The 15,100-nt window shown below is 30.6% G+C and overlaps 1 protein-coding gene across 1 annotated transcript; it reads right to left on the bottom strand.

The window, feature by feature from the left end:
- Positions 1 to 268: 268 nt before the first annotated feature.
- LOC120174084 (cytochrome P450 CYP72A219-like) lies at positions 269 to 2,439 on the bottom strand. Its single transcript, XM_039181057.1, has 5 exons — positions 2,043 to 2,439; positions 1,750 to 1,960; positions 1,355 to 1,606; positions 894 to 1,281; positions 269 to 813 (listed from the first exon to the last, which is right to left on the bottom strand). Exons 1-5 carry the CDS (start codon positions 2,329 to 2,331, stop codon positions 388 to 390), a joined length of 1,566 nt encoding a protein of 521 aa, XP_039036988.1. The 5' UTR covers positions 2,332 to 2,439; the 3' UTR covers positions 269 to 387.
- Between the last annotated feature and the right edge of the window lie 12,661 nt (positions 2,440 to 15,100).

Below are 15,100 nucleotides of genomic sequence, written 5' to 3'. Positions count from 1 at the left end.
TTTTGTAAAATATACATTTTTCCTATCTTATATTATTTCAATCAAACACTCTAATCTTACATTTCTACTAAACAAAATCAAACAATGTAATACAATATTATCAGTAATATATTAAGTAATGTAACATTCTAGTAATCTCATTCTCAAAAGTAATCTTACATTCCATATACAAAATGAACATTAAAACTAGTGTACTTCAACTACGCCATTGTTGTACATATAAAGAGTTAAAAGTTCATTTGCTCTTAGAGATGGTAGCAAATGAGCCTAACAAAAACTAAAATCCCACACAATGATAATGACAACGAAAATGCTAGCAAGTTACATACCGGGAAAAGTTCATTCAAGTGTAAAATCAAAGTTTCACTTCTTGAAGTTCCAATGCATCTACAGTTTATGTAGAATCATATGAGCACCATGCTGAGGACGAAGCGTAATCACAGTGATGGGAGAGTGAGCATATGAAGGGGAAAGCTCAAACCAGAATCGTCTTAGAATCATCGCAATCGCCATTTTTGCTTCCATCAGAGCAAAATTCTGCCCTATGCAGATTCTAGGACCCCCTCCAAAAGGCAGAAATGTGCCCTGACTTTTCGTTGCTTTTGAAACCCCTTCTGCAAACCTCTCCGGTCTGAATTCGAGCGCATCCTCACCCCAGATTTCTGGATCATGATGAATCAGGAGTGTCGGAATCGAAATCACCACTCCGGCTGGTATCGACAATTTCCCAAGTTTCATTTCCTTCGACAAGGAGCGTGCTAGTAAAACGATTGGAGGGTACAGCCTGAGTACTTCGTTCAAGATCATTGTCACCTGTTGCATTGGACTAATTACAAAAATGTGACAAGTAATTGGAAAAGCATGTTTCTAATTGGATCAAGAACCGGACTTACAACTTTGAGATGACTCAGGCGATCGGGATCCAGTTTACGGTCACCGAAGACTTGCAGAACCTCTTCCCTTGCCTTTGTCTGCCAATTCGGCTGCCGAGCAAGCAGAAACATTGTCCAAACCAGAAAAACCGAGGTGGTCTCTTGGCCAGCCAAGTAGAACAGCTTGCACTCGTCGACCACATCTTCGATACTCATTCCCACGTTCTTTTGATGTCCATGCTCTTGAATTTCTTTAAAGTTGGATTCAACAAGTATGCCTAACAAGTCATCGTTATTGACTTCACCAGCTTTAAATGCCTCCTCTCTTCTCTTTACCAATTCCCTAAGGGAGTCTTTTATCTCTTTGTCCATCACCTTCAACTTCCTGTTTGTCTTGGTTGGTAGAAACCTTCCACAATACAAATATCAAACATAAGGTTAAATCTTGGATAACTTATAATTAGAATAGTGACTAATTTTACCTCCATCCTGGAATGTAAATTGACTGTACTACTTGTGTGAGAAGATTAGTTTGCTCGTCTAGCAGTAGGAAAATCCGATTTCCTTCTTCGTAGCTGCTTCCGAATGCTGCTCGAGAAATCACATCTCTTGTTAGGTTTACGAGACAAGGCCACACATCGACCTCACTCGACCCGTCTACGGACACCATCTTCTCCCATTTGTCGATCATCTCGGTACAACATTCATAGAATGCTGGCAACATGCTCTGCAGTAATTTCCATGTTAAGAAAAAAACATATATGTTCCTCTATTAATATAATTCCCACAATTTTCTAGGTAATTGTCATAAAAACTTCATCACAAGCCACAACACACGAACAAATTAACAAAAGGATCAATGAGAAAATACCTTCAATTTTCTTGATGAAAAGCATGGGAAATAATCTTCCTATGCTTAGCCCACTCATCTCCCTCGAGGGTTAAAAGGCCACTAAAAAGTAAGCTGAGAAGTGGGTTGACACGAGGCTTCTGAAACTCGTTGTGTTTTGTGAATATCTCTCGTATCAACTCAGGATCAGTGATTGTGATCCTTGGACTGGGACCAAACCACCGAATCGAGTTCTTCCCTGCAATTTTTCCACAAGAGATTACAGACGTTAAGAGGAACCAAAAAGAAAGAAGAAGAAAAAACAGCGATATCAGACGAACCATAACTCTTGACAGTTTGATGATAGTGAGGGATCACGTATGGGGCAATATCATCGGTTAGGGAAGACATAGGTTTGGATCGTGCTTGTCTGGTCATGGTGAGGATCTCCTTGATTTCGCCGAACAAGAACCTGTAAGAATTTCCAGAATAACCCTGTCGTCTCAGGCAATTTTCGAGCATCTTCGGCTTCAGCCAAACCCAGTTCAAAACCCTCCATCCCAATATCATCAATAGCCCCACAACAAGAAAAGAAAACAAAGCTCGAACTATGGCAATGGAATCTTCCATGTTTATCGACAGAGAAAATAGGTGCACACGATGAAAATAGAGGTGTTTCTGAGAGAGAAAAAAAAGGCAAGTACAGAGAATGTTTTGGCTTGGACAAAAATAAATTTCTTCTGATAAAGTACAGTATTATTAAGGTTGCTGAAATTGAAATCTTTGATGAATCATTGGGACACGAAAACGGAAACCTCGGAAATTACAAATTCATATTATTTTCCAAACAAAGATGAGTCCAGAAGGCATATCACACGGTGGATAAATTTATAAATAATCATTAAATTATAATAAAATAATTTATTGGCCATTTAATTTTTAGAAAATTATAAAATAACTATTAAATTTTAGATTTTATTAAAAAGAAATATTGACATTTAACTATCGTTTAGGGCCAATGTGGCATATTAAATTAATAAAAAGATACCTCATTTCCTCTATCAATTGTGACTAAAATTTTATTTTTAATAGTTTTTAATAATTTTAAGTAATAATTTAAAAAATAGAAAAATATTTTTAAATATATGGATTTTCAATTTTTTTGAAATTATAAATATATTTTAAAAATTATATTTAAAATTATTAAACAAAAGTTAAAGAATTGAATCACATTGTTTAATAAAAATGATTTCATTTTTATAGCTGAAATCATTGGATCTAAAAAATTATAAATTATAATTTTTCAAATATAATCACAATCAAATAAAAAATTAATTATAGAAAATTGTGAATTAATAAATTCGTATTTTTAAAAGAGTAATTATAATTGTATGAATTAAAAGAATCATTATAAAGTTGTAATTTTTAAAACATACTTTTGTAATTTTAAAAATGAATCACTAATTTGTATATGTATGTATATATATTTAAAAATAATATTTTTTTTTCAAATTATTACTTCGAAATATGAAAAAAATCTCAAAATGAAATTTAGTTTACAATTGAGAGTTCGAATGGGTTATTTTTATTAAGTTAACATGTTACGTTATCTCTTTAATGATAATTAGATATGCGACATTCATTTTATAATACAATTGAGGGGTTGAATGAGATATTGTGTAAGTTTTAAAAGTTCAATGTTCAAAAGGATTATTTTAGTATAATTTAATGACCAATTAAAAATTTTACCCTACAAAAGTAGTGGTACATTTAAGTGTGACACGCATTCTAGAATTTTCCTTACTAAATATAATTGAGTGATGTAATTAGGGTGTTAAATCAGTTAATTCGGTTAATCGACTTAACCGAAATACTCAAAATTCATTAATTAAATTTTTTTTAACCGTTAAGCGAATCAAATTTTTTTTTAAAAAAAATATAGCCGAACCGAACTAAATTAAGTTAATTGGTCGGTTAACCCAATTAACCAAAATTTATAAATATTATATATTAAATACTTAATATTTTTTATTTATCTGGTTAATTCAGTCGGTTAATTTGGTTAAAATTGAAGTTTAAACACCACTAAAACTAAATAATATATAAATAATATATTAAAAATTTAATAATTTCAATTAATTTGGTTAATTATTCGAACCAAATTAGCCAATAGAAAAAATCATTAATCGTTAATCAATCAAACCCAAAATTAAGAAATCGAAATTTTGTTTCATCGATTAAATTGGTTTTAATCGAATTATGAACCCCTAGATGGAACCATAAATGGAAATATTTGCAAACAGAAGGCAATAATTGAGTAATGAAATATTTTAATATTTATATATTACCAACAAATAAATTTGATAATAGAATTAACGAAAAATCGTCTACATAATATATTATGGATTTTTTAGTTTTTGACGAAATATATGATTTGAAATTCAATATTGAGTATGTTATTAATTTATTATATTTTTTTAAATTTAAAATTTATTATATAATTTGAATCCACTCTTAATAGTTAAAGTGGATAATGTTCTCACTAGATATTTTAAGTTCGAGCAATTATACCTACATGATATACACATTATCAATGATTAAGGAATATTGTGAAAAAATATTACATTAGAATCATCTTAGATTATCTAAAAAATAAAGTTCATAACTTTTAAAATATTCTATAAAAAGTTAGTTATAAAGATTTTATTTTATTCGAATTGATAAGTTCAATAACAGAATATGCCAAATCATGTTTATCATATTAAATATTTCATTTTTCTTTATTTACTTAGAAGTAATTTTCAAATTAATATATTATAACTTAAAATTTAATATATTACAAACAAGATTAGAATTTAATTTTTACATAAATCAAATAAATTTATTTAGGGTACGTCTGTTTCAATATAATTAGTTTTTTTTCATTTTTTAGTGTTTGGTTCGTAAAAAATATATTATCAACGTAATTCATTCTCTTGATCAACATAATTTTTATTGTATTTTTTGAAAAATTAAATTGTATTCCAGAATTTTCACTTCAAAACATAAACAATAAAAATAATATTATTTTACATATTTAATATACTATATTATTATTATTTTAATAAAAATATTAATTATTAAAATATATTATTAATACTTTTAATAATATAATATCATAATTTTTGTGTTATACTAATATATTAAATTATACTATAATAATATATGCTATTATATTTTTATTTTAATAACGAATAATAAATTATTAATTACATTATTTTTATGTATTAAAATCATTTAATTATAAAATATTTAAAATATATTTAATAATAATTTCTAGAATACAATATAATATTATAATATTATAATTTGTAATATAATAATAATATTCTTATTCTAATAAGTATTTAAATATAACTATTAATATAATATTTTTATTTTAGTAAACAATTAATACAATTAATTTTTTTATTTTAATAAAAGATAATAATCTTAATATTTTTATTTATAAAATTGTAAAACTTAATAAATTAATAATAATACTAAAAATAATAATAGATAAATTATTCTAGAAATATTAAAATACTAATATTAATTATTTCTAATTAAATAATATTATTTATTGTACTTGATATTAATAAAAAACTAATTTCTGAAAAAATTACTAAGTAGTAGAAAATTGTAACACCCATCTCCCGTATACCTTTCCGTACACGAGATACGGATGTCACACCACTTTAAAAATATTTATCATTTGAAAAAACTGTAGAATTTTGTTTCAATTTTTAACAATATCAAAGTATGATATTCATATATAAGCAAAATACTAAAACTATCAATTAAATACATTACAAAATATTAATTTAGTTCCATTACATGCCAACTAAGCTTTCAAAAGGAATAAGATTGTCCTAACGTTACTGACGAGTCAACCTTAATTGATGATCGCTGCTGCTATTGTTGCACTCCTTATGCAACTAATCTTTGCCTTTTCCTACGCGTGAAATCAACACACATTAAGTATTTACTTAGCGAGACATAATACTGCAAAGATATCAAACTTTATACATAAATATCTTATGAATATTGAATAACGATTTAAATTGCATAATCCATAAGGACCAGATAAGCCCTTCTCAGTTACACCATAATTCTTTCTGTAAGTCATCTAAATTATTCTTAATAGGCCTAACTTATCTATCCTTCTATATATTTTTCCCCAATTATTCTTTATTTGCACGGTGTACTTTAAATTAGAATGTATTATACATGTATTGCACCAAAATGTCCATTAATCATGTATCTTTTATAATCATTATGGGCGGCATCTTAACTACTGTTAACACACCATTTTATATTTTCATTTAGGCATCCTTTCATACCTATTATGTACCGTTTACGTTTTTCCTTTATGACATCCATTCATACCAATTATGCATTGTTGTACATTTTATATCTATATGACATCCTTTTATACCATTTATGCACCGTTTATATCCAAATGCATTATAATTCCTTTAGTCTTTTACCCAAAAGCATTTAACATTTCATCTAACTTGCATGATTGACACTTTTCTGTCAAATGCACAGCTAGTCCATTTATCTTTTACTCAACGGTCTTTAATCATTCATCTAACTGGCATAATTGACACATTTCTACCAAATGCATAGCTAGGCCATTTATCTTTTACTCAACGGTCTTTAACCGTTCATCTAACTGGCATAATTGACACATTTTTATCAAATGCACAACTAGGCCATTTATCTTTTACTCAATGGTCTTTAACCGTTCATCTAACTAGTATCCCTTGATGTGCAAGCACACTAGTATTTTTAGATGGAATCGGTTGCTTACTTTTTGCTTTGTAACTTTTGCTATCAACCCCTTCTCTCATCTCTGGTTCCCCCGCTCTACGCGAGTTCGAGGATTCTGACATCTATTAGAACATATATAGTAATAACATTACAGTCAGTAAAGAGTGTCATCAATTACACTCTAATGACACCATATCAGTAACCTTGACAATCTTAATAGCATGTAAATTCTTTTTCTCATTTTTATTGAACTCAATTTCGGCCAAGAATCGGCTAAACCTATAGCTCTGATACCAATAAATTTAACACTCATCTCCCGTATATCTTTCCATACACGAGATACGGATGTCATATCACTTTAAAAATATTTTGTCATTTGAAAAAAACCGTAGAATTATGTTTTAAATTTTAACAATCTCAAAGTATGATATTCTTATATTAGCAAAATACTAAAACTATCCATTTAAATAAATTACAAAATATTAATTTAGTTCTATTACATTCTAACTAAGCTTTCAAAAGGAATAAGATTGTCCTAACGTTACTGACAGGTCAACCTTAATTGATGATCGTTGCTGCTACTGTTGCACTCCTTACGCAACTAATCTTTGCCTTTTCCTGCACGTGAAATCAACACACATTAAGTATTTACTTAGTGAGACATAATATTGCAAAGATATCAAACTTTATACATAAATATCATATGAATACTGAATGACGATTTAAATTGCAGAATCAATAAGGACCAGATAAGCCCTTTTCAATTACACTATAATTCTTTCAATAAGTAGTCTAAATTATTCTTAGTAGGCCCGACCTATCTATCCTTCTATATATTTTCCCCAATTATTCTTTATTTGCACTGTGTACGTTAAATTAGAACGTACTATATATGTATTGCACCAAAGTGCCAATTGATCATGTATCTTTTATAATCATTATGGGCGGCACCTTAACTACTGTTAACACACCATTTTATAATTTCATTTGGGCATCTTTTCATACCCATTATGTACCGTTTATGTTTTTTCCTATATGACATTTATTCATACCAATTATGCATTGTTGTACATTTTATATCTATATGACATCCTTTCATACCACTTATGCGCCGTTTATATCCCAATGAATTATAATTCCTTTAGTATTTTACCCAAAGACATTTAACCATTCATCTAACTTGCATGATTGACTCTTTTCTGTCAAATGCCCAACTAGTCCATTTATCTTTTACTCAACGGTCTTTAACCGTTCATCTAACTGCATAATTGACACCGTTCTACCAAATGCATAGCTAGTCCATTTATCTTTTACTCAATGGTCTTTAACCATTCATCTAACTGGCATAATTGACACATTTTTTCTAAATGCACATCTAGGCCATTTATCTTTTACTCAATGGTCTTTAACTGTTCATCTAACTAGCATAATTGACACTTTTATGCCAAATGCAAAGCTAGGCCATTTATCCTTTACTCAACGGTCTTTAACCATTCATCTAACTGGCATAATTGACACCTTTCTGCCAAATGCACAGCTAGGCCATTTATCTTTTACTCAACGGTCTTTAATCGTTCATCTAACTGGTATAATTGACACCTTTCTGCCAAATTCACAACTAGGCTATTTATCTTTTAATCTTAGAATAGTTTTTACTTTAATATTTGTTTATGATATCAATGAACTCTATTAACTCATTATAAACTCTATAATTTACATTGATAGTGCTAATACCATCATTTTATAACTCTTACTATAATTTAAGTAAGTTCCATACCCGCTACCAATACAGAAATTCATATACTTATTATGAACTTCTTATATTTGTACATCTATTTCCCATACGGAAATTCATACAGTTAGAATGGATTTCTTAGTTCGCACACCGAGTATCCATACGGAAATTCATACACTTAGTACGAATTTCTTGGTTTTGCACACATAGTGCCCATACGAAAATTCATACACTTAGTATGAATTCCTTAATTTTGCACACCTAGTGCCATTTAGAAATCACCATACATTTATCAATCAATAATATACATCAGACTACCATAACATATAGGTACATAATAAATGCACTCACCTAGATTCTCTCGATATTATATCCAAAATGCAAAGTTGATCACTCCGGTACTTTGCCTTTGTCTTTAGTTTTGCTTGACTCGGGAGCTTGATTTCGATCTACTCAAGAATCCAATAAAGACACATACAATATCAATTGTTAGTATATTTCCTAACAATTATACTCAAACGTTACTCAAGAGTACATATTATTAACTTTCTATAACAATATCAGCGTATTTTTAATACTTATGGCTCACTAGTATCGATACTCCCACAATGGTATCGATACTACTATACTACGGTACGATACCATTTTTGCATTTTGTGATCAATGGTATTGATACCATCCTCAGGGTATCGATAGTTCCCTCTTGGTATCGATACCACTTGAATAGTATTGATACTACTCAATAGATTCTACTGATTTTAAGCTTGTAGTATCAGTACTGTTCTATCAGTACCGATAAAACAATATCGATACCCGTGCCCAAAATTTTTAGTTTTCAACCCGATTATCACCCAAATGGGGTCAAAACTCGTTATGATTACACCATTCAATACTATTAAACTCTTCTTTGCTATTCATACTAACTTTCCTTCATTTAGTTTCTTAAAACATCTAAAATCTTCTAAGAACATTCAATTCTAAGAATCACACCACTTTTTCTAATATGTTTTTAAACTCATCCAATGCTTCTAATCTCGTATTTACTTCATTGACAAGTCAAATCTACTAGTAAATATCAATAAGAACTTCTATCATAACATATCATTTCAAAACACATTTCTTTAAATCTCTTATAAAACATCCACCACTTAATTTTAATCTTTTTTAATCATTCCTGAAGCTCACATAACACCTAATGTTACCAAGGCAACCTATAATTTAAAGAAAAAACTAGCTAAGGGAAATTTACCTTAATCTAGAGAGGAGAGCAATACCAACGTGAAGAAGGAGAAGAAGAATAAAAAATGATTACTTTCATCTTTCCTCTTATTTACAATCCCTAATATATTTTAAATTCATTTTCCCTCTTAAAAGACCAATTTTCCCTCTTAACTCATCTATTGATACAATTTAGCTCAAAACACTATTCCAAATCATTTCCTCATCTTTTACTATTTATTCAAATAAATCTTCAATTTCAAATCTTTTCAATATAGTCTCTGACCAAATATTTGGGTTATTACATTCTCCCCCTTAAGAAAATTCATCCTCGAATTTAAAGTCTTTATGTGTTTACCACAATACTTCAACCAGAGGAATCATTTTGTTACGTGATTTATGGTTTTCTCTAATCCAGATCTGTATTGATTATTTTTCATAAATCAATTCTAATAGAATCTTTATATCCCCATAACCCATTTTCCATTCATGGATCAAGATTAATTGAAACAATTTAGAAAATACTTGATGTTCAACTTTCCTTCAATAGTGCGTCAGACATATAAAGTCCCCTACAATACTACAAACATCTGTCAAACCTGATCTCAAAAAAGTCCTTACTTTTCCGTATAAATGTAACACCCATCTCCCGTATACCTTTCCGTACACTTGATACGGATGTTACATCACTTTAAAAATATTTTTTCATTTGAAAAAAAAACTGTAGAATTTTGTTTCAATTTTTAACAATATCAAAGTATGATATTCATATATAAAAAAATACTAAAACTACCAATTTAAATAAATTACAAAATATTTAATTTAGTTCCATTACATGCCAACTAAGCTTTCAAAAGGAATAAGAGTGTCCTAACATTACTGACGGGTCAACCTTAATTGATGATTGCAGCTGCTACTGTTGCACTCCTTACGCAACTAATCTTTTCCTTTTCCTACGCGTGAAATCAACACACGTTAAGTATTTACTTAGTGAGACATAATACTGCAAAGATATCAAACTTTATACATAAATATCTTATGAATATTAAATGCCGATTTAAATTGCAGAATCTATAAGGACCAGATAAGTTATTCTCAGTTACACTATAATTCTTTCAATAAGTCATCTAAATTATTCTTAGTAGGCCTAGCCTATCTATCCTTCTATATATTTTCCCCAATTATTCTTTATTTACACGGTGTACATTAAATTAGAACGCACTATACATGTATTGCACCAAAGTGTCAATTTATCATGTATCTTTTATAATCATTATGGGCGGCATCTTAACTACTGTTAACACACCATTTTATATTTTCATTTGGGCATCCTTTCATACCCATTATGTACGGTTTATGTTTTCCTTTATGACATCCATTCATACCAATTATGCATTGTTGTACATTTTATATCTATATGACATCATTTCATACCACTTATGCACCGTTTATATCCAAATGCATTATAATTCCTTTAGTCTTTTACCCAAACGCATTTAAACTTTCATCTAACTTGCATGATTGACACTTTTCTGTCAAATGCACATCTAGTCCATTTATCTTTTACTCAACAGTGTTTAACCATTCATCTAACTGGCATAATTGACACCTTTCTGCCAAATGCACAGCTAGGCCATTTATCTTTTACACAACGGTCTTTAATCATTCATCTAACTAGCATAATTGACACATTTTTGCCAAATGCACAGCTAGGTCATTTATCTTTTACTCAACGGTCTTTAACCATTCATCTAACTGGCATAATTGACACTTTTCTTCCAAATGCACAGCTAGGCCATTTATCTTTTACTCAACGGTCTTTAATCGTTCATCTAACTGGCATAATTAACACCTTTAGAGGTTATGTACATATTTTTTGTCTCTTGTTCACTCTCTTCAATTCCACAAGTATTTAAGGATCGTGTGATTAGCACCACTATAGTACGACTCACTATACCGATAATGACATCAAGTCTTTTAAGGCAACTCAACTACTGCCGACTCTAAATCATACGTATATAATTCCTCTTGATTCATTTGATACTAAATCATATAAACATGTTCAATACTTTAATAACCAACAACCTTGAATTCCACCTCTCGATCTTGAGGTAACCCAATGTATTGATCTAAGAAGACATATCTAATTTCCCAATTTTATGAAATTATCAAACAATCCTACTTTTCTTATTTGAGTATCTATCACATTAACCAAACATCATTCTCTTCAATATCCTACAAGAATTACTCTAGCTCTATCCAAACTTGCACTAATGTATTAGTGCATAGATCAAGGATATAAATACAGGCTCATCAAAAGATGAAAAGTACCTGTTAAAATTTTTGGACATCCCCTTCCTTTGTTTCTATTAGAGGTTGCAACAGATCTTTCAGATTGAACCGAATTGTCCACGGATTTCTTTAGACAATTTTGGGAAAAGTGATCAGTCTCGCCACATTAGAAGCAAGCTCTACTAAGAAGTCTGCATACTCCCCGATGCACTCTTCAACATGTCTGACATACAATTCTCTCTCCAACTACTCTACCTGAGCTTGCAGCAACCAACTAGGACTATTTTGGTTTATGTGAAATTACAGCAGAACCCTCTTTGTCTATATCTATTGAACTTGAGCCCTTACCTCTCTTAACATAATGGGGAGTTGAAGGCGTTCCAACCCTTTTCGCCAAATACAAACTATGTTCCGCTGCTAATATCTCCTCTTGAGCTCTCTTGATAGTTTTGTCTTGGTTAATAACTTCTTGCAAGTTAGGAAAACTTAAAGCCAACATCATTTCTTTTAATTTTGGCCTCAACCCTTCAATAAACCAATCTCATCGGGCCTTATCATTTGGAACACCTCTGTAGCAAAACGACTCAACTTATTATACTCAGCCTCGTACTCATGTACCGCTCGATCACCTTGTTTCAAATTTAGGAACTTTAACAATATTTCCCGTTTGAACTGTTCACCCATATACTTGTTCTTAAATTCTTTCAGGAAGAATTGTCGTATCACTTGCTCTGGTGGTGCATACATCATAGTATTTGACCACCATACTCGAGCTGATCCTCTAAGTAAAGATACAGTTTCACCAAACTTTTACGAATCCGAATAGTGAAGATTTTCGAGCATTATTATAACATCATTTAACCATAAGTCGGCCTCTATAGGATCTTCACCCTATTCTCCTCGAAACTCTAGAGCTCTCAAGCTATTTAGCTCTTTTGGGATCAACATTCTCGGTACTGGAAAAGTAGAGGGAGGAAAAGGAGGTTGAAAATGGGTCAACATAGCGTTGAGAGCTTACATAAAAGCTCCATACTCTGGTACCAACATCCCTTGATGTGCAGGCGTACTAGTATTTTCAGATGGAACCGGTTGCTTACTCTTAGCTTCGTAACTTTTACTATCAATCCCTTCTCTCATCTCTTATTCCCCAACTCTACGTGAGTTTGAGGATTCTGACATCTATTAGAACATACATAGTAATAACATTACAGTTAGTAAGGAGTGTCATCAATTACACTCTAATGACACCATATCAGTAACCTTGACAATCTTAATGGCATGTAATTTCTTTTTCTCATTTTTATTGAACTCAGTTTCGGCCAAGAATTGGCTAAACTTATAGCTCTGATACCAATAAATTTAACACCCATCTCCCGTATACCTTTCCATACACGAGATACGTATGTCACATCACTTTAAAAATATTTGTCATTTGGAAAAAAAACCATAGAATTTTATTTCAAATTTTAACAATCTCAAAGTATTATATTCATATATTATCAAAATACTAAAACTAACAATTTAAATACATAACAAAATATTTAATTTAGTTCCATTACATTCAAACTAATCTTTCAAAAGGAATAAGATTGTCCTAAGGTTACTGACGAGTCAACCTTAATTGACGATCGTTGTTGCTATTGTTGCACTCCTTACGTAACTAATCTTTGCCTTTTCCTATGCGTGAAATCAACACACATTAAGTATTTACTTATTGAGACATAATACTGCAAAGATATCAAACTTTATAAATAAATATCTTATGAATACTGAATGGCGATTTAAATTGCATAATCCATAAGGACCAGATAAGCCCTTCTCAGTTACACCATAATTCTTTTAGTTTGTCATCTAAATTATTATTAGTCCAACCTATCTATCATTCTATATATTTTCCCAAATTATTCTTTATTTGTTCTGTGTACTTTAAATTACTACGTACTATACATGTATTGCACCAAAGTGCCAATTGATCATGTATCTTTTATAATCATTATAGGCGGCACCTTAACTACTGTTAACACACCATTTTATAATTTCATTTGGGCATCTTTTATGACATCTATTTATACCAATTATGCATTGTTGTACATTTTATATCTATATGACATCATTTCATACCACTTATGCACCATTTATATCCAAAAGCATTATAATTCCTTTAGTCTTTTACCCAAACGCATTTAACCTTTCATATAACTTGCATGATTGACACTTTTCTATCAAATGCACAGCTAGTCCATTTATCCTTTACTCAACGGTCTTTAACCTTTCATCTAACTGGCATAATTGATAACGTTCTACTTATCTTTTACTCAACGGTCTTTAACCATTCATCTAACTGGCATAATTGACACATTTTTGGTAAATGCACAGCTAGGCCATTTATCTTTTACTCAATAGTCTTTAATTGTTCATCTAACTAGCATAACTGACGCTTTTATTGCACAGCTAGGCCATTTATCTTTTACTCAATGGTCTTTAACTATTCATCTAACTAGCATAATTGACACTTTTATGCCAAATGCACAGCTAGGCCTTTTATCTTTTACTCAACTGTCTTTAATCGTTCATCTAACTGGCATAATTGACGCATTTCTGCCAAATGCACAACTAGGCCATTTATCTTTTACTCAACGGTCTTTAACCGTTTATCTAACTGGCATAATTGACACATTTCTGCCAAATGCACAGCTAGGCCATTTATCTTTTACTCAACAGTCTTTAACCGTTCATCTAACTCACATAATTGACACCTTTCTGCCAAATGCACAACTAGACCATTTATCTTTTAATCTTAGAATAGTTTCTACTTTAATATTTGTTTATGATATCAATGAACTCTCTTAACTCACTATAAACTCTATAGTTTACATTGATAGTGCTAATACCATCATTTCATAACTCTTACTATAATTTACGTGAGTTGCACACCCGCTACTATTACAGAAATTCACCTACTTATTATGAACTTCTTATATTTGTACATCTATTTCCCATACGAAAATTCATACACTTAGAATGGATTTCTTAGTTCGCACACCGAGTGCCCATACGAAAATTCATACACATAGTATGAATTTCTTGGTTTTGCACACATAGTGCCCATACGAAAATTCATACGCTTAGTATGAATTCCTTAATTTTGCACACCTAGTGCCATTTAGTAATAACCATACATATATCAATCAATAATATACCTTTGACTACCATAACATATACGTACATAATATATGCACTTACCTGGATTGTCTCGCTATTATATCCAAAATGCAAAGTTGATCACTCTGGTACTTTACCTTTGTCTTTAGTTTTGCTTGACTCGGGAGCTTTATTTTGATCTACTCAAGAATCCAGTAA

This window comes from Hibiscus syriacus, unplaced genomic scaffold (genome assembly GCF_006381635.1).
Source record: "Hibiscus syriacus cultivar Baekdansim isolate YM2019G1 unplaced genomic scaffold, ASM638163v2 tig00112000_pilon, whole genome shotgun sequence".
NCBI classification, from domain to species: Eukaryota; Viridiplantae; Streptophyta; class Magnoliopsida; order Malvales; family Malvaceae; genus Hibiscus; species Hibiscus syriacus.
Note: the sequence above shows the minus strand (reverse complement) of the source record. Positions and strands in the feature narration are given on the sequence as shown.

Bases quoted from the DNA above. Each gene is read 5' to 3' on its own strand.
- LOC120174084 (XM_039181057.1), bottom strand. From the start codon at position 2,331: ATGGAAGATTCCATTGCCATAGTTCGAGCTTTGTTTTCTTTTCTTGTT. The intron at 1,607-1,749 runs TTGAAGGTATTT...AACATGGAAATT, and splicing joins CATGCTTTTCATCAAGAAAA to ACTGCAGAGCATGTTGCCAG. The intron at 1,282-1,354 runs GTAAAATTAGTC...GTATTGTGGAAG, and splicing joins ATTTACATTCCAGGATGGAG to GTTTCTACCAACCAAGACAA.